This window comes from Salmo trutta, chromosome 24 (genome assembly GCF_901001165.1).
Source record: "Salmo trutta chromosome 24, fSalTru1.1, whole genome shotgun sequence".
In the NCBI taxonomy this organism is placed as follows: Eukaryota; Metazoa; Chordata; class Actinopteri; order Salmoniformes; family Salmonidae; genus Salmo; species Salmo trutta.
Window position 1 is genome coordinate 21,677,440 of NC_042980.1, and position 20,806 is coordinate 21,698,245.

Consider the following 20,806-nt stretch of genomic DNA (forward strand, 5'->3'; position numbering starts at 1 on the left):
ATAAACTGTTTACCAGCGTAATTAAAGCAGTAAAAACAAATGTTTTGTCATACCCGTGGTATACGGTCTGATATACAACGGCTGTCAGCCAATCATCATTCAGGGCTTGAACAACCCAGTTTATAATGACTCTTTGTTGCCCTGCCTGGCAAACATGTATGTGTGTCTGTTGGCTGTGTGAATGCAACGTGTTGAAGTCATCTGAGGTGGTAAACAAACGAAAGGGTTAACCATAGAAAATGTTAGAAGTCTCTAGTGGCCAAAAGGCCATTTTAGCATGGGCAGTGCCATTGAGGGCTTCCACCGTGCTTCCGCCATTTTAAAGTAGTAAGCTGGGTGGGGTTCCTATTGGTTGTAGCCTCAATAGCGACGCCCAAGCTGTCACAGACGCTAGAATTGCACCGATTTGGAGACGACTCCTCTGTCTATCTCTATGGGGTTAACGAATGGGCGGAGACTAGCGGCTGGACTCGCAACTATAGGGACTGATTAACACACATTTGCTCGGGAAAAACTATTCTAGTAAACTGAAATTATATTCTACATTTAGACCGAACTTCTACTTTCAACTAATTTTGACAGGTAATTATTGCACAAAAATAAGGGCTTATAACCATTTGAAAAGTAATGGAAAACAATAACCAATGGTGTTAGTTATGAGTGAACTCCGGACTTCATGGTAAACTGGCTCTGCATAACTACTTGCAAAAATCACAGCTTTTGACTCCTTAAACCCAACATAGAAAATATTGTTTTGCTCCTGTTGTGCGGAATTCTTCAGAAGGACAATGAATTGTAATGTTTGTTTGGAGGTCGCGTTTACATTATGAGGCCGATTAGCTTTGCTGGAGTTCAAATGGACAAAGAGAGTGGTTCACTAGTCTTCACCGACCGAGCAGACAGAACCTGGATCTAAAGTGAGGTTCGACTGCCGACTTCAGTGCCATAACTTCACAAACAGACTTTTGAATATCGGACCCACTAAGAGGAAATTATGTGGAGCCCATGGCAGTTGGTGTACCGTACAGCCTTTGGCTGCATGGTTCTGGAAATATTTATTCACAATGTTGCACAAGGTAAGAAAGTTTTTTTTTTCATCTTGAAACTGAGGAGCAAAACGTTATTCTCGAAGCGTGTTCTTAATGGCCAATACTGGCTGTAATCCACGACAATTGTTATAGTAGCCGTGAAATTCATGCAACAATGTTGCCATACACACTCGATTGTTAACCTGTGAAAACTAAATAGCCTGTTGTGGTTGTCAATCTCTTTCAAATGTTTGACACGTTGCATTGAAGTGTAAATCCATGTTTGAATAATAAAGGCTATTTCTAAACCAAGATCTTCGATCATAGACCTTTGAATCGATTTAAGCACTGTTTCACGCTGACGTGGAAGAAATGATAAAAATTGTAATTTGTCATATTCCACCTGCGCTTGAATAAGACAAGTACTAAATATAATGTGTGTATTACATGTATGTTCTCGTGAGTTTGATTGTCTGGAAATCTAATGTAATTAATGATCAACACTGTTCCAGAGATTCTGTTTGGTTACTTTTACTACTTTCTCATTAGGACTCAATGTTTGTATGAGTGGCAGCGCTACATCCTGTGAAGAATGCCTCCTCATCTCTCCGAGCTGCGCCTGGTGCGCGCAAGAGGTAGGGCATGTGCCTCACTCCTCCAAAGGGTTAGGTTTACTTACAATGCACCACTGTGGTGGGGAGATTAGTAATACTCTCACTACATTTCTAAATGTGACATACTGAACCCAATAGCTGCCTTAGTGTGAGGTGAGGACTCTCATACGGTTGTGTAATGTTTAGAGTTCACATGCAAAACGAGAAGCCATCATCACTCCTGAGCATGTTTAATGAGCCAACAGGATGTAGGAGTGCACCTGTGCAGTTCTGGAATTATTGTTGTTCTCTGTACATAGTGGATTGTCTACACCTGCTTTCAGACCTACAATTGTCTCACAGAACTAAAAGAAAAATGTACAAGATTCCCCCTATCCTTTAATTTCGCTTACCAATACTCAACTGAAGCTGAGAGGCAGGGCTGAGAGGCAGGGCTGAGAGGCAGGGCTGAGAGGCAGACAACTGTGTACTCTGGCTTTTACATTGCATGACCGGTGTCATTAGTCTGTTCTTCCCTCAGGAGTTTGGCAGGGCGAGGACCCTGACGTCGCGGTGTGACCTGAGTCAGAACCTGCAGAAGAGAGGCTGTGAGGCCCATAACATAGAGAGTCCTAGTAGCACAACCATGGTAGTGAAGAGCGAACCTCTCAGCTCCAAAGGCTCCGGGCCTACCCAGTATGATGTCATCCAGATCATGCCCCAGAAGATCTCCCTGAGTCTTAGACCAGGTAAGCCCAGTCCTAGCCTAGTGATCCAGTCTTTTTGTGCCATGTAGGCCTATGTCATGACAATGATGGAAGAGTTGGCTACTGTACGCACAGTATGAGACCAGGTAAGCACAGAGAATCAACCCTCTCAGAGCACAATGTGTTGCCAAGGTAACAGGGTTTGAACCAAAGGTTGGAGAGACATGAGCTCTATATGGAACACTGTTTACATGTCTTTACTGAACAAAAATATATAAACGCAACATGTTATATTAGTAAAATCACTCAATTGAAATAAATTCATTAGGTCCTAATGGATTTCACATGACTGGGCAGGGGCGCAGACATGGGAGGGCATAGGCACACCCACTTAGCAGCCAGACTGGGATGCTGGCCCAGCCGATCAGAACAAGTTTTCCCCCACAAAAAAGGCTTTATTACAGATAGAAATACTCCTCAGTTTCATCAGCTGTCCGGATGGCTGGTGTCAGACGATCCCGCAGGTGAAGAAGCCGGATGTGGAGGTCCTGGCTGGCGTGGTTACACACAGTCTGCAGTTGTGAGGCTGGTTGGACGGACTGCCAAATTCTCTAAAACGGCATTGGTAGAGAAATGAACATTTAAATTCTCTGGCAACAGCTCTGGTGGACATTCCTGCAGTCAGCATTCCAACTGCATGCTCCCTCAACTTGAGACAACTGTGGCATTGTGTTGTGTGACACAACTGCACATTTTAGAGTAGCCTTTTCTTTTCCCCCAGCACAAGGTGCACCTGTGTAATGGTCATGCTGTAAAATAAGCTTCTTGATATGCCACACTTGGATTGGATTATATTGGAAAAGGAGAACTACTCACTAACAGGGAGGTAAAGAAATTTGTGCACAAAATTTGAGAGGAATAAGCTTTTTGTGTGTATGGAACAGTGTTGATTTTAGCATGTAAATCTTGGTGGGGCACAAAAATATAAGTGGGATGAATGCCAGCAAAGCCACAACACTAAACAATACATGAATTGCACTATAACGGTGACAAAAGGTGCCCACAAACTGTTAAGGCCTACATAAAGCTGTCCCAACAGCAGTCCCAACATCTTACCACTGCATCACCTGGCTATCAGCGGAGCCTTTTCTGGCAGCGAAACAGTTTAATTCGGCCTCATTTACTGCCTTTAAAAAAAATAAAAAATAAAAAAAACATGGCTGACTTGCTTAAACAAATGTGGTATCTAATGACAATTGATCTAATCTAATGACAACTATGGCATAAGGGGATGACGAGCGGATGAGGCAATCCGTAATTTCGACTAAGACATTAAGGAGCGAGATAGGACGGATGTAGTCAGTATAACTATTTGTTTAGCACTTTTGAATTGTACAGCAACAGAATTCAGAACATGGGCCGTTCTTAGTGTTCTCCCTGTACACCAAGTTAGAACCGTAGGATAAATAAAGAGGGCGTATAAGCAGACAATGAAAGCTCTTAGAATATTCAATGTTTACATTTCTCTAGAACCGGTTATAGGCTACATGTGCACCACCAAGTCAGAACAGTAGGCGGAATTAGGAGGTGAAAATAGACCAAATTATTAGGGTGAGGCACATGGGCTACTAACACCTTACTACACAACATGCACTTAGTATTACTTTCTTAGCTACAGTATACATATCTCCCTGGCATATTACATAATTTATGTAGCAGCATACAAGACATTTTTGGACTCCCCTTGTGCTGTGCTCACTTGAACAGGAAGGTGGTGCGGCGGTCCTTCGTGGGCAAATTTTGTCATCATAGTCTGGCATTCTCTGTATTTATGGTGCTTTCAAAACCACTGGGAACTCGGAAAAAAAACAAGGTTGAATCATGATGACGTCGTAGCTCTAGAAAGAGGCCGGATTTACAATTCAAAGTTGGATGAAAGTTCAAAACTTATTTCCCAGTCGTAGTTTGTTTATCCCGAGTTCCCAATTTTCTTGAACTAACTAAAGTCAGATTTTGCCGTTCCAAGTAAACAGTTGTTTTGAGCACGGCACAAATCATGCTTCATTGACAGCATGGCCAATGTTGAAAGTTTATCATTTTAAACTTGGAAACGTACCCCTTAATCCCAGATGTGGGACCACACAGCCACTGAATAGCAGGCAAGTGATTGCTTTGCAATGCTTGCAGTTAGCCACTGTCACCGATTCTTTCCAAACCACTCATTGTTGAATTTGCGATTTCCAACTTGTTTTGTAATGTTTGGCCGATGAGCACTGATGCGTTTTATCTATAATTTCTCTTCATTATTTATCTTCATATGACAAGGATAAAAAAATATTTGCCAGTAGATTTTTTTGACTTGATTCATGACCGCTAGCTAAGATTTTGAAAGTATGATGTTGACATGATCAGTCCAATCAAAGCTACTGTAGATGTCATTTTATCTGTGGCAAATAACCTTTTTTTATTATTTTATTTTTATTTCACCTTTATTTAACCAGGTAGGCCAGTTGAGAACATGTTCTCACCTTGAGACTTCTTGGATGGGCACTTCTTATGTAACTCTATGGCAGCACACAAGGGGATAGCATTTTATAGCTCTACCCTTAGACTTGGCGGTGATGTAGTGTGTGTCGACTCCCCCCCCCCCCCCCCCCCCCCATGAGTGACAGAACACTGCGCAACACTCTCTGCCTTACTCAAGAAAACAAAAAAGAGACCGTGTTTGTATGCGGCTTTCTTAACTCAATGAAATATCTTTTTATTTTTTTTGACATTGTTTGCAAACTGATATGTGACCCGTGTTAATGCCAAAATAACATCCAAAACAAGTCGTCGTCCCCCCCCCACCAAAAAAAATGTGGGTCTCAAATGACGAGTCGCCACTGTTATGGAACCTTTTTTGGGATCTTTTATTTCAGCTCATGAAATATGAGACCGACACTTTACATGTTGCGTTTATATTTCTGTTCAGTATAATTGGGGGAAAAAACACTTTTCTTAGAAAATATTAAGTCAACCCACTGTACAGGGAAAATGTAGGATGCTGTTTGATTTGTAAACCTATCAAAGCAATAGCACAAATCAATAAATTTTCCCCTCCCGCTAGGTGACCAGACGTCATTCGAAGTGCAGGTGCGTCAGGTGGAGGACTACCCTGTTGACCTGTACTACCTGATGGACCTGTCTCTGTCCATGAAGGATGACCTGGACACCATCAGGAACCTGGGCACCAAGCTGGCTGACGAGATGAGGAAACTCACCTCAAACTTCAGACTGGGCTTTGGCTCCTTCGTAGACAAGAACATGTCACCATTCTCTTACACGGCCACCAAGTACCAGGACAACCCCTGCAATGGGTGAGAACTGAGGAAGGGCATTGTTACTGACTGCAAAGAGCACGCTCATGTGTTTTTGGTTGATTTGGGAATCTAATAGGGAGTGCAGCTGAAATAATTTGGGTTCATGTTGAGATTTTGTGTATTTCATCTAGGATCAAGTGTAATATCAATTTTTTAGTACATATGTCAAGATGCTGTATTTCTACTAAAATGGATTTGAGGGCACTCTGCTTAGAATGTCTTCCTCTAAAACTAGAGTAGTAGTGTGAGAGAGGGAAAGACTGTCAGTTCACTAACCAGTTTATATCTTCTTATATCATTCACACTTCAGGATAATTTTTCTTTGAAAGTGGTAATTGACCCTGTCCTGTCCACTCTGTACAGTGGGGTCCGAAATGATTGACACCCTTAATGAGGATTAGAAAAATGACTGTAAACAATAATTATTCAAATACTGAGCTGTAGAGAAAGAGAGTACTTCTTAAACAATCTTTTCTTCTTTTCAAAGGTAGGAGTAAAAATGGACACCCCTGTTTTCAATACCTTTTATTTATTTAACTAGGCAAGTCAGTTAAGAACAAATTCTTATTTACAGTGATGGCCTAGCAAAAGGCTTCCTGGGCCTGGTATTTCATTTTTTTAAATATAATAATAATAATAATAATAAGTGTGTGTGTGTGTGTGTGTGTATGACAAAACACACATCACAGCAAGAGAGACAACACTACATAAAGAGAGACCTAAGACGACAACATAGCAAGGCAGCAACACATAACACAGCATGGTAGCAACACAACATGACAACATGGTAGCAGCACAAAACATGGTACACACATTGGGCACAGACAACAGCACAAAGGGCAAGATACAACAATACATCACACAAAGCTGCTACAACTATCAGTAAGAGTGTCCATGATTGAGTCTTTGAATGAAGACTGTCCAGTTTGAGTGTTTGTAGCTCGTTGAAGTCGCTAGCTGCAGCGAACAATGCCTCCCCCTGTGAAGATAACTGTACTGAGCCTTTTTCTAAAATGTTTTATGAGTTGAAGAACACATTGGGTCTGTTTGTTTTTTGGACTGCCGCTTTCAATTCAAGCTCTATTTTCATGTCATCTCACCATATCCTGGTACTGGGTAAAGTACATGATGCTATTAACCAATCCAAGTGCCAATGCCGTTTAGCAAACTTCCAGGCGTTTACATTTGTTTGATGACATGAGAATAGAGCTCTTTGGCAACGCACACCAGTGGTGGGTCTGGCATCGAAATGAGAATAAAGAAAAGAACCCCATATCTACTGTAAAATATGGTGGTGGATCTTTGATGTTATGGGGCTATTTTGATTCCGCTGGAGTGAGGCCCTTAAGGTTAACGGCATCATGAACTTTACCTAGTACCAGGATATTTTAGGCAAAAACCTGCTTACCTCTGCCTGGATGCTGAAACTTGAAAATGTAAGTTGATCTTCCAGCAAGACAATAACACTAAGCACACACAAAAATCCACAAAGAAGTTGTTAACTGTCCACAATATCAACATTTTGCAATGGGCATCTCTGGGTCTGGACTTGAAACCCATTGAAAACCTGTGGTTTGAATTGAGGGATTTCCATAAGTGCAGATGAAGGATATCAAATATATAGAATGATTCTGTATGGAGGAATGATCTAACATCCCTCCCAATGTGTTCTCCAACTCATAAAACGTTTTAGAAAAATGCTCAGCAAGGTGAGGTATTGACAACAGGGGTGTCAATTCTGACCCCTAGCTTTTTGGATGAAAAAATAATACTTGTTAAGCAAAATCTTTCTCTAAGCAATTGTATTAGTATAATCTAATTAGTATAATCTAATTTCCAAATGTTTTTGAGCATACACTTAAGCTCAGTATTTGAATATACTGTATTTATATAGTCATTTTTGTTTATCTTTATCAAGTGATACTGAGGCTTGTTGTGGATGATGATGATGGCAGGCTGAAAGGGAACAGAATAGAACATAGAGGTTAAAAGCAGCCACCCACACATCACACACCACATTTGCCCCGGAGGTGAGATTACGCCGCACTTACTTAGTGCCATCATCACGCATCACTGCCCAACTAGGTTATGCCCTGGGTCCTGTGTGTGGACTGTGAGTCAGTCAAAGAGCCAGTACTGCAGGAAAACGTTAAAGGGGCAGAGGACAGATCATGCCGTCTGCGTGTCTCGTCCTTAACACACCTCTGCCCTTGCCAAAACAATCAAATGCCCCAAAGGATATGTGTTTCCTCCAGGATGAATTGTGTGTTAGAATGTCACTGAGGTCTTCCTCTTGAGGAAACTGCATTATAGCATGTTAAATGTAGCCAACAGACCAAGATTGAAATAGTTTGCCTGAATAAGAGCCTGTGTGGAGGTGCCAAATGGGCAGGGTTTGCATTATTTCATTGGTTCCACTGTGCCAGACAAGCTCAATCGAACACAGAAAACCAATACTATTTTAACCCAGGTCTGTTACATACATAGCATAATTTATTTCAAACGTTCCCTCTCCACAGATACAAGCTGTTCCCCAACTGTGTCCCTTCCTTCGGGTTCCGCCACCTCCTCTCCCTGACTGACAAGGTGGATCGCTTCAACGAGGAGGTGCAGAAACAGATGGTGTCTCGCAACAGGGACGCTCCGGAGGGAGGCTTCGACGCCATCCTGCAAGCTGCCGTCTGTAAGGTGAGCTGAGGCCGGGGTGTGATTTAATGGGATGTGCCTGGCTGGCATGCCAACCTATAACCCTGACCCTAACCTTAGTCTTAAACCTTAATCCTAACCTTAACCAATCAGGACCAGGTTTTCTGTCAGTCAAGTCCCTTTTAGGTTTTCTCCTGTGAGCTGTCAGTCAGGTAGACATGATGGATTGAGGCCCTGGTTGTGTTCATTAGCACACACAATGGAATATGAAAATGAGCATTTATTACTGAGTAAGTGTATGTAGTCCCTCCCTGTTCTGTTCATTCCCCCCCCATTTTGTGCTTAATGAACACAAGTCACAATTGAGACTTTATTTAGGGTTAATTGAGTCTGTTAATTCAAAGCACCTGGTGGTTGAACAGGATGTCTGGTGCAGCAGGTTCAGCAAGGAGACCACTCACTAACAGAAACAGGCCAAGTTATATCACAGTGTTGCGCTGTTGGCTGAGCGGGAGTTCATAGTTTTTACTGGAAGAGAATGACTCCCTCCCTCCCAACTCTACCATGTATTTTGGTGTAACAGAAACTTGGATCGGGCAGTCTGTTTTGCGGTTCCGCCAATACTTTCTTGATATGTTTGTTTCACTCAGTTACGTTGTCAGAATATTACTTTGACTAAAGAATAATTTGCATTGCTGACCATTGTAGAATATTCAGCTAAACCTGTGCCTCTTTGTTTCCCTGTAAAAAAATGTATACATCAAATGGGCATGGTTGCATGACTGTCATACATAGTGAACTAACTACCACTCCAGCCAAAACGCATTTGAAGCATGGCATAGCTGAATGTATCTAGCATTCCAGCATGTTATTCAAAAAGGGCCCAGTATGCCAACTGGCATACTTTTCTGACTGCTGAATACCAACTATTATGTATTTTCAGGTATGCTTTCTATCCCTCTTGCACGTTCTCACTTCTCTCCATCTCAGTCAACGAGGCAGGTCTCCTTGTCTGCTCCACACATCCCGAGACCGGACAAGTAAGCGTGCGCGCAATGGATTATAGTCATTGTAGTTAATTACCACGTTTTCTGCACTAAACTATGTACAATATTGGCCTGTTGGCAACTACAACTCCCTACCACACTGAAAAAGTATAAACACAACATGCAAAAATATCAAACATTTTACAGAGCTACAGTTCATATAAGGAAATCAGTCTATTGAAATGAATTCATAAGGCCCTAATCTATGGATTTCACATGACTGGGAATACAGATATGCATCTGTTGGTCAAAGATACCTTAAAAATAAAAAAGGTAGGGGAGTGAATCAGAAAACCAGTCAGTATCTGTTGTGACCACCATTTGCCTCATGTAGCAAGACGCATTGAATTGATCAGGCTGTTGATTGTGGAATGTTGTCCCACTCCTCTTCAATGGCTGTGCGAAGTTGCTGGATATTAGGGGGAACTGGAATAAGCTGTCATACACGTCAATCCAGAGCATCCCAAACATACTCAATGGGTGACATGTCTAAGTATGCAGGCCATGGAAGAACTGGGACATTTTCAACTTCCAGGAATTGTGTGCAGATCCTTGCGACATGGAGCCATGCATTATCATCCTTCAACATGAGGTGATGGCGGCGAATGAATGGCACGACAATCGTCCTCAGGAACTCGTAACGGTATCTCTGTGCGTTCAAATTGCCATCGATAAAATGCAATTGTGTTTGTTGTCCGTAGCTTATCCCTGCCCATACAATAACCCCACCATCCGTGAAGAGCATACTTCTCCAGCGTGCCAGTGGCCATCGAAGGTGAGCATTTGCCCACTGAATTTGGTTATGACGCGAACTGCAGTCCGGTCAAGACCCTGGTGAGAACAACGAGCACGCAGATGAGCTTCCCTGAGATGGTTTCTGACAGTTTGTGCAGAAATTCTTTGGTTGTACATGCTCACCGTTTCATCACCTGTCTGGGTGGCTGGTCTTAGACGATCCGCAGGTGAAGAAGCCGGATTTAGAGGTATTGGGCTGGCGTGGTTACACATAGTCTGCGGTTGTGAGGCCGGTTGGACGTACTGCCAAATTCTCTAAAATGACATTGGAGGCGGCTTATGGTAGAGAAATGCACATTCAATTATCTGACAACAGCTCTGGTGGACATTCCTGTAGTCAGCATGCCAATTACACACTCCCTCAAAAAATGAGACATCTGTGGCATTGTGACAAAACAAACAGCAAATTTTTGTTGCTTTTCTTGTCCCCAAGCACAAGGTGCACCTGTGTAATGATTATGCTGTTTAATCAGCTTCTTGGTATGCCATGCCTGTCTGGTGGATGGATTATCATGGCAAAGGAGAAATGCTCACTAACAGGGATGTAAACATTTGTGCACAAAATTTGCGTGAAATATACTTTTTGTGCATACAAGAACATTTCTGGGATCTTTTATGTCAGCTGTGTTGTGCCAAGCTCTTTTTACATGAAATATTTTACAAAAACTTTTATAAAGGCTTTATAGTACAGTTACATCTCAAATCAATTTCTATCAATAACTATCAAGGATCAGTTAGAATGAACTTGTCTCTGTTGTTATCAAGCCTGTATTTCTATCTTGATTTCATGGACTGATCCCCTGTGCATTTACCAAAGTACAAAACTACATAGGGCGGCAGGTAGCCTAGTGGTTAGAGCATTTGGCCAGTAACGAAAGGTTGCTAGATCGAATCCCCGAGCTGACAAGGTAAAAATCTGTTGTTCTGCCCCTGAACAAGGCTAACCCACTGTTCCTAGGCTGTCATTGTAAATAAGAATTTGTTCTTAACTGACTTGCTTAGTTAAATAAAGGCGTTAAAAAATGAAAATAATTGCCTACTGTAAACTGGAGGAGACTAAAAGGCGCTGCATGGTCAATCCGACATCTGCATTGGCCATTCAGCATTTACTGCGAAGCAGACGTCAGGGCTTTTATACTTCTTGCGCTTACCTGAGCAGAGCTATTGTGAAGGAAGTTGCCCCCACCTACCATCAACCAATCATATCGATACGGAGCCCTCCGCATTGTTACAGAATTTGAGAGGTGCACAGCGACGCAGTACAGAGCTTGATTTAGCTTCTGCATACCTCCGGAGTCCACATTTTACGGCTCAAGCATAAATTAGCTTTTAAGTTACACCTCAGGTGTCTCTCAAACTTTCAGTGAAGTGACCATCTCTTCCCTTGTGCAGGAGAGGATAGGTTGGAGGAAGGAGGCCTTCCACCTGCTGGTGTTTGCCACAGACGATGTGCCTCACCTGGCCTTGGACGGTAAACTGGGAGGCCTGGTCCAGCCCCATGATGGGGAGTGCCACATGAATGAGAAGAACGAATACAGCGGCTCCACCAAGATGGTAAGACGAGGCATGGTTTCTATAGAGCTAAAACATGGTTACTGAAGCGCTGTAACATCATAACATGGTTACTGTAGAACTATGTCATTATAACATGGTTACTGTAGAGCTAGCTGTAACTTCATTGTAACATGGTTACTGTAGAGCTAGCTGTAACTTCATTGTAACATGGTTACTGTAGAGCTATAACTTCATTGTAACATGGTTACTCTAGAGCTATAACTTCATTGAAACATGGTTACTCTAGAGCTATAACTTCATTGAAACATGGTTACTCTAGAGCTATAACTTCATTGAAACATGGTTACTCTAGAGCTATAACTTCATTGTAACATGGTTACTCTAGAGCTATAACTTCATTGTAACATGGTTACTCTAGAGCTATAACTTCATTGTAACATGGTTACTCTAGAGCAGTGGTCACCAACCTTTTGAGTCAAGATGACTTTCGCAGTCAAAAAGCAAGCTGAGATCTACTCCTCAGAATTCTTTACATTAACCTCACACAAACAGTTTTGTAGGAATGAGGTTTGGGCAGTAGGCCTAATACATTATCACAGCATATTGGCTATATGATCGACCTGCCAATATTGTTCATCAGACCATATTATATTTCAAAACTCGAGCTTTGATAACAAAATAGATCAGTTGGTTTAGCACTTGTGAGGCACTGTGGAGCATGAATTGAAAAATGTGGCTTTTTTATTTTACTGGACTGATGGTACTTGCATCTGATGACGACTTCAGTGATCTTCAGGTCAAAACGTTGGAGCTCTAGAAATATGCCCGAATTTCCAACTTGGAATCCTTTCCTCCGGTGAGACTGACCAGAGAAAGGGGACACTGTCTTCCACCTGATGGCGAAACTCGATTCGCACCGCATCTACCTCATGCACAAATTCATGTTGTTCCTATGACCAGAGAAAGTTACATTTTCTTTAATATTAAAATTGACACGACGAGCTTTTAATAATAAAATGCAGGGCTATTGATACTTGGCTACTCATTCATTGCAGCTGCAGCCCATAGCGGAACTACGGAGAAGCACCTTTTTGTAATAGTTTTGAATAAAAACAGTGACGTGCTGAATATAAATTTAAACAAATATATACATTTAAACACACTCATAAAAACAGCAGCTCTTTGCTGTATTCGTTGACAATCTCTCTGTGGTCATAGTTTTAAAAGTTATTAAATCTTATGTAGGCTGTTAGCCTGTTAAACTTGGCTATGGCCAGGGTCACAGGCTGACTACACCACTCGCGTAGCTTGCACGAGCGTTGCAAAATAAATTTAGAAATCTATATTATTCAATTATTGCACCCTCACTGCTTGCGCACACCAACGAGGGTCTGCGTTGCCAAGGGCTAAAATAGAAGTCAGTTCTATTTGTGATGCAAATCAGAGGGGGGAAAAAATCATAAATGTCAATGTTTTTATTATTTATGAATTTAATTTCAAATGTGCCATGTGTGAGCCCTGTATGTAGTGGGGGAGGGGTATATCTGGCCAATCAAATACATTTTCTAAGTTTGATGTCTGACAAAATAAATCCCTGACTCCCGCCTTAACTAGCTCAGGCACTTGTTGTTATGCTCACAAGCTAACGAAACGATGGCGGAGGCACAAAGGAAAAGGCAAAAAATGTATAATTTTCATTTAGAATGGGAACACGATTTTCTGTTCATCGTAGTTAAGGACAAAAGGATTTGCCTGATTTGTCACCAGGCTGTAGCGCCAGCAAAAAGGGGTAACGTGGAGCTGCACCGCAACACCATCCACCCCAAATTCAAAGAAACTTACCCGCTAAAGAGCATGCTTCGTTCAAAGAAAATTTACCAGCTCAAGTCTATTGAAAGCACAGCAATCGCTTTTTACCAAACCGACAGCTTAAAGTAAGGCTGCAACAGAGCCTTCCTTCCGTGTCAGCCATCTCTTGGCTAAACATAAGAAACTGTTCACCGATGGAGAGCTATACAAAGAGGCAATGGTGGTTGCCACCGAGACGTTATTCGAGGAATTCAAAAACAGAGGACATAGCATTTTTTTTTATCGGAAGTGTGCCACTTTTTATTTATTATTAAACACTTGACCCAGCCACTGTGACAAGAAGGGTAGAGTCTTTATCGGATGACGTGAATCAACAAGTGCTCAAGGATTTATCACTGAGTGCCAAAGTCGAGGATCGGTAGGATAGTCAGTTTTACTAGGGTAAGTTTGGCGGCGTGAGTGAAGAAGGCTTTGTTGCGAAATAGAAAGCCGATTCTAGATTTGATTTTGGATTGGAGATGTTTAATATGAGTCTGGAAGGAGAGTTTACAGTCTAGCCAGACACCTAGGTATTTGTAGTTGACCACATATTCTAGGTCAGAAACGTCCAGGGTAGTGATGCTAGTCGGGCGGGCGGGTGCGGGCAGCGAACGGTTGAAAAGCATGCATTTGGTTTTACTAGCGTTTAAGAGCAGTTGGAGGCCACAGAAGGAGTGTTGTATGGCATTGAAGCTCGTTGGAGGTTAGTTAAAACTTCTTGTGGGACGGTAGTGTCCCACCTGGCCAACATCCGGTGAAATTGCAGAGCGCCAAATTCAAAATACAGAAATAGTCAAATTAAGAATTCATAAAAATACAAGTGTTATACATCGGCTTAAAGATTAACTTCTTGTTAATCCAGCCGCCGTGTCAGATTTCAAAAAGGCTTTATGGCGAAAGCATACAATGCGATTATCTGAGGACAGCGCCCCGCTTACAAAAGCATACAAACATTCTACAACCAAGTAAAGGAATTACAAAAGTCAGAAATAGCGATAAAATTAATAATTTACCTTTGATCTTCATATGTTTGCAGTCACAAGAGTCCATGTTACACAAATGTTTGTTTTTGTTCGATAAAGTCCCTCTTTATGTCCCAAAAACTCAGTTTTGTTGGCAAGTTTTGTTCAGTAATCCACTGGCTCAAAGGCGGTCACGACACGCAGACGGAAACATCCTAATAGTACCAGTAAAGTTCGTCGAAACATGTCAAACGATGTTTATAATTAATCCTCAGGTTGTCTATTGTCTAAATAATTGATAATATTTCAACCGAACAATAGCGTCTTCAATAAAAAGGAAAAACAACGAACGGCGCACAATCGGTCACGCGCGCAAACCAGCTCTGCTTCTTTCTACAGTCCACTGAAAGAAAGGTCTCATTCTTGCTCGTTTTTCAGAATACAAGCCTGAAACAATGTCTAAAGACTGTTGACATCTAGTAGAAGCCACGGGAACTGCAATCTAGGTCCTAACCCAACAGATACTCTATAGGCATTCAATAGAGAAGTACCCACATCAAAAATATCCCACTTCCTGGATGGATTTTCCTCAGGTTTTTGCCTGCTATATCAGTTTTGTTATGCTCACAGACATTATTTTAACAGTTTTGGAAACTTTATTGTTTTCTATCCAAAACAATCATGCATATGCATATCCTAGCTTCTGGGCCTGAGTAACAGGCAGTTTACATTGGGCACCTCATTCATCCAAAATTCTAAATACTGCCCCCTACCCAAGAGAGGTTAACACAGTGTCCAAAGAAGGGCCAGATGTATACAGAATGGTGTCATCTGTGTAGAGGTGGATCAGGGAATCACCCGCAGCAAGAGCAACATCATTGACATGCATACATGCATGCATACATGCATACATGCATACATGCATACATGCATACATGCATGCATACATACATACATACATACATACATACATACATACATACATACATACATACATACATACATACATACAGAGAAAAGAGTCGACCCGAGAATTGAACCCTGTGGTACCCCCATAGCGACTGTCAGAGGTCTGGACAACAGGCCCTCCGATTTGACACACTGGACTCTGTCTGCGAAGTAGTTGGTGAACCAGGCGAGGCAGTCATTTGAGAAACCAAGGCTGTTTAGTCTGCTGATAAGAATACGGTGATTGACAGAGTTGAAAGCCTTGGCCAGGTCGATGAAGACAGCTGCACAGTACTGTCTTTAATCAATGGTAGTTATGATATCGTTTAGTACCTTGAGCGTGGCTGAGGTGCACCCGTGACCAGCTCGGAAACCGGATTGCACAGCGGGGAAGGTACGGTGGGATTCGAAATGGTCAGTGATCTGTTTATTAACTTGCTTTTCGAAGACTTTAGAAAGGCAAGGCAGGATGGATATAGGTCTGTAACAGTTTGGCTCTAGAGTGTCACCCCCTTTGAAGAGTGGGATGACTGCGGCAGCTTTCCAATATTTAGGGTTCTCGGACAATACGAAAGAGCTTGAACAGACTGGTAAAAGGGGTTGCAGCAATGGCGGTGGAAAGATGGTCCAGATTGTTTAGCCCAGCTGATTTGTACGGGTCCAGGTTTTGCAGCTCTTTCAGAACATCTGCTATCTGGATTTGGGTGAAGGAGAAGCTGGGGAGGCTCGGGCAAGTAGCTGCGGGGGGTGTGGAGCTGTTGGCCGGGGTTGGGGTAGCCAGGAGGAAAGCATGGCCAGCCGTAGAGAAATTTTCGATTATCATGGGTTTATCGATGGTGAACATGTTACCTAGCCTCAGTGCAGTGGGCAGCTGGGAGGAGGTGCGCTTGTTCTCCATGGACTTAAGTGTCCCAAAACTTTTTGGAGTTAGAGCTACAGGATGCAAATTTCTGTTTGAAAAAGCTTGCCTTTGCTTTCCTGACTGACTGCATGAATTGGTTCCTGATTTCCCTGAACAGTTGCATGTCGCGGGGGCTATTCGATGCTATTACAGACCACCACAGGATGTTTTTGTGCTGGTCAAGGGCAGTCCGGAGTGAACCAAGGGCTATATCTGTTCTTAGTTCTACATTTTTTGAAAGGGGCATGCTTATTTAAGATGGTGAGGAAATTACTTTTAAAGAACGACCAAGCGTCCTCTACTGACGGGATGAGGTCAATATCCTTCTAGGATACCCGGGCCAGGTTGATTAGAAAGTCCTGCTCGCAGAAGTGTTTTAGGGAGCGTTTGACAGTGATAAGGGGTGGTCGTTTGACTGCGGACCCATAGTGGATGCAGGCAATGAGGCAGTGATCGCTGAGATCCTGATTGAAAACAGCAGAGGTGTATTTGGAGGGCAAGTTGGTCAGGATAATATCTATGAAGGTGCACATGTTTACGGATATAGGGTTGTACCTGGTGAGTTCCTTGATGATTTGTGTGAGATTGAGGGCATGTAGCTTAGATTGTAGGACTGCCGGGGTGTTAAGCATATCCCAGTTTAGGTCACCTTGAATCACAGCCTACTTCGCCAAACAGGTGATTTAACAAGCGCATTCGCGAAAAAGCACTCTCGTTGCACCAATGTCTACCTAACCATAAACATCAATGCCTTTCTTAAAATCAATACACAAGTATATATTTTTAAACCTGCATATTTAGTAAATATTGCCTGCTAACATGAATTTCTTTTAACTAGGGAAATTGTGTACTTCTCTTGCGTTCTGTGCAAGCAGAGGCATGGTATATGCAGCAGTTTGGGCCACCTGGCTCGTTGCGAACTGTGTGAAGACCATTTCTTTCTAACAAAGACCGTAATTAATTTGCCAGAATTGTACATGATTATGACATAACATTGAAGGTTGTGCAATATTTAGATTTAGGGATGCCACCCGTTAGATAAAATACGGAACGGTTCCGTATTTTACTGAAAGAATAAACGTTTTGTTTTCGAAATGATAGTTTCTGGATTTGACCATATTAATGACCTAAGGCTCGTATTTCTGTGTGTTATTATAATTAAGTCTATGATTTGATAGAGCAGTCTGACTGAGCAGTGGTAGGCAGCAGCAGGCTCGTATGCATTCATTCAAACAGCGCTTTCCTCCATTTGCCAGCAGCTCTTCGCTGTGCTTCAAGTGCTGCATTGTCTGACTTCAAGCCTATCAACTCCCGAGATTACGCTGGCAATACTAAAGTACCTATTAGAACATCCAATGGTCAAAGGTATATGAAATACAAATGGTATAGAGAGAAATAGTCCTATAATAACTACAACCTAAAACTTCCTCCCTGGGAATATTGAAGACTCATGTTAAAAGGAACCACCAGCTTTCATATGTTCTGAGCAAGGAACTTAAACGTTAGCTTTTTTTACATGGCACATATTGCTCTTTTACTTTGTTTTTGCATTATTTAAAACAAATGACAATTACAACAATACTGAATAAGGTGCGCGTCACTGTTTTTCTATGGGAATGGGCCAATTTAGGAAGAATGATCTATCGATCGATCGGTATCGGCGTTGAAAAAATCATAATCGGTCGACCTCTAGAGCTATAACATCTAACTGTAACATGGTTACTCTAGAGCTATAACGTCTAACTGTAACATGGTTACTCTAGAGCTATAACGTCTAACTGTAACATGGTTACTCTAGAGCTATAACGTCTAACTGTAACATGGTTACTCTAGAGCTAAAACGTCTAACTGTAACATGGTTACTCTAGAGCTATAACGTCTAACTGTAACATGGTTACTCTAGAGCTATAACGTCTAACTGTAACATGGTTACTCTAGAGCTAAAACGTCTAACTGTAACATGGTTACTCTAGAGCTAAAACGTCTAACTGTAACATGGTTACTCTAGAGCTATAACGTCTAACTGTAACATGGTTACTCTAGAGCTATAACGTCTAGCTGTAACATGGTTACTCTAGAGCTATAACGTCTAGCTGTAACATGGTTACTATAGAGCTATAACGTCTCTAGCTGTAACATGGTTACTCTAGAGCTATAACGTCTCTAGCTGTAACATGGTTACTCTAGAGCTATAACGTCTCTAGCTGTAACATGGTTACTCTAGAGCTATAACGTCTCTAGCTGTAACATGGTTACTCTAGAGCTATAACGTCATTAACTGTAACATGGTTACTCTAGAGCTATAACGTCATTAACTGTAACATGGTTACTCTAGAGCTATAACGTCATTAACTGTAACATCAAATGTTATTGGCCGCTTACACGTATTCTACAGATGCTATCTCAGGTGCAGAGAGAAACATAAGCATTTATCTCCAACAGGGCAGTAATACCGAACAATACACACAAATGTAAATAAAGAAATACAAAATATCAGAACAATGTCAGTGTCTGGAATATAAATATGTATGTATATGATGGTATGTATGGACAGTATATGAATAGAAAAGGTGTGTACAGCAGTATACAACATGATTAGCTATGTTATTTAACACACACACACACACACACACACACACAATTATAGAGTACAGTCAAACCTCCCTATGCCTTGTAACCTATTTGAGATGGTTATTTTTCAACCACATTGTCAGTGTAATATATTACTAGGCTCAAATTCCATACTGAAGCAGCAGCTCTCAAGAATAGACTTGGTCCAGATGGATTGCTTTGAGGTAAAGCTAACATCAATGACTCAACCTTCCAGACACAAAGCATTTAACTGCTGGTCTGATTCTTTGATGGCCAGAGCCAGGCTAGATTTAGGTAAGGAGGAATGCCATGTAAACTCTGAGGTATGCTAGTTCCCTGAGTCTGCCTGGCTCTGCTCCTAGTGGAGGTCCAACTGACTTTATTGGGAACTCACTTCATTTCTTATTGCTGCTGCTTATCTACGAACAGCCATAGGGTGCTGTAGGTAAAGCTTTAATGAACTCAGGGAAGTTCACTTAGTTGGGAGTTAATTTAGACAGCAGTTAGGGGGAGAGCTCAGCAGTCTTAAGCGAGGACAAAGAAATGGTACAAGCCATGTGAAGAACTTTTTTTGTTCTGGAAGTTAAGGTTTTGTATTTTGTATGATGAGACTGCATCACATAAACAACTAGATTTTTCTGCACGGTTTGTTTACATGGCTAGCACTATTTGAAGTCTGACGAACTAATGCAATAAAAACCTAATAAACATCATGCTCATTTCAACCAATCCAACTCAATGATATGAACATGGATTAAGTGAATTAAAGTTTTTGTATTCTCCTGGAATCGCAACATTTTCCTCTAGTTATTTGCTGATCTGTTCTGCTGTGTGTCATTTGGTGCTCTGGGCTCGGTAGAGTCATGTTACGTCTCAACACATTAAGTTCAGTGGAGGTACTCCAACACAAATCAAAGACTTCAACACCAATGGATCCTCAGCTTGAGTAATCCCCAAACAGGCTATGTTTACCCTCATCTCATCTGAATGTGGGATGGAAGAATGGGTGCTTCCCAGGACAGCACTGTGTTTTTCAGGAAAACCGGTGAACCTCACGGCCCATTTCAACTGTAAATCTCACTGTTGATTGATTCGTATGTACACAATGATAAAGGCTACTGAAGACAAAAATCTCAAATCTGATTGAGATAAAGTGATTGCTTATTAAATGCTTAAACATTTTCACTCAGTCATGCCTTGACTATAGTGTATCTTTGACTTAAGTGGAAGTTAGGATTCGCTCCTCAATCCACAGTTCTTGTGCAGAGCTGTAAATAAATAGGTCTAAATCACTTCTGTCTTCTTTGTCCTTCTCTCTGCTGGTGAAAAATGAAATGTCAGGGGACTCTCATGTAAAGACAACACTGGAATCAGAGGAGCTTCCCTTCCCTGGGTGAGCTGGAAGCTAAACTAATGAGAACTTGAAATGGCAGTAACATCCTCTTCCATGCATGTCTGTCTGTCTGTAGGACTATCCCTCTCTGGCTCTATTGGGAGAGAAGCTGGCGGAGAACAACATCTATCTCATCTTCGCTGTGACTAAAAGGCTCTATGTCATTTACAAGGTACATTTTTTAAATATTTATGTTCAGGATTGAGAGTAGCTGTGTGTATAGTGTACACACGTTGGTGTGTACACATTGGTGTGTATGGTGTGTACACATTGGTGTGTACACTTCGGTGTGTATGGTGGCTTTTGATATTGTGTTAATTGCTTTGTTATATTTGTTTCTTTTAATTTAAAAAATAATATCTGGTGTTTATGCAGAATTTTACAGCACTGATACCTGGAACTACAGTGGAAATTCTGGATCAGGACTCCAAGAACATCATCCAACTCATCGTTAATGCCTACAATGTAAG

At 41.7% G+C, this 20,806-nt stretch overlaps 1 protein-coding gene across 1 annotated transcript in view; it reads left to right on the plus strand.

Annotated features, from left to right (window-relative positions):
- The first annotated feature begins 431 nt into the window (after positions 1-431).
- Positions 432-20,806, plus strand: part of itgb5 (integrin, beta 5) — a 72,764-nt gene continuing 52,389 nt past the window's right edge. The window contains exons 1-8 of the mRNA XM_029711461.1: positions 432-1,076; positions 1,578-1,663; positions 2,163-2,370; positions 5,438-5,687; positions 8,210-8,378; positions 11,570-11,731; positions 20,413-20,508; positions 20,712-20,801. Of these exons, the coding sequence (XP_029567321.1) occupies positions 995-1,076; positions 1,578-1,663; positions 2,163-2,370; positions 5,438-5,687; positions 8,210-8,378; positions 11,570-11,731; positions 20,413-20,508; positions 20,712-20,801 (1,143 nt within the window). The 5' untranslated portion in view covers positions 432-994. The remainder of the gene's footprint in view (positions 1,077-1,577; positions 1,664-2,162; positions 2,371-5,437; positions 5,688-8,209; positions 8,379-11,569; positions 11,732-20,412; positions 20,509-20,711; positions 20,802-20,806) is intronic.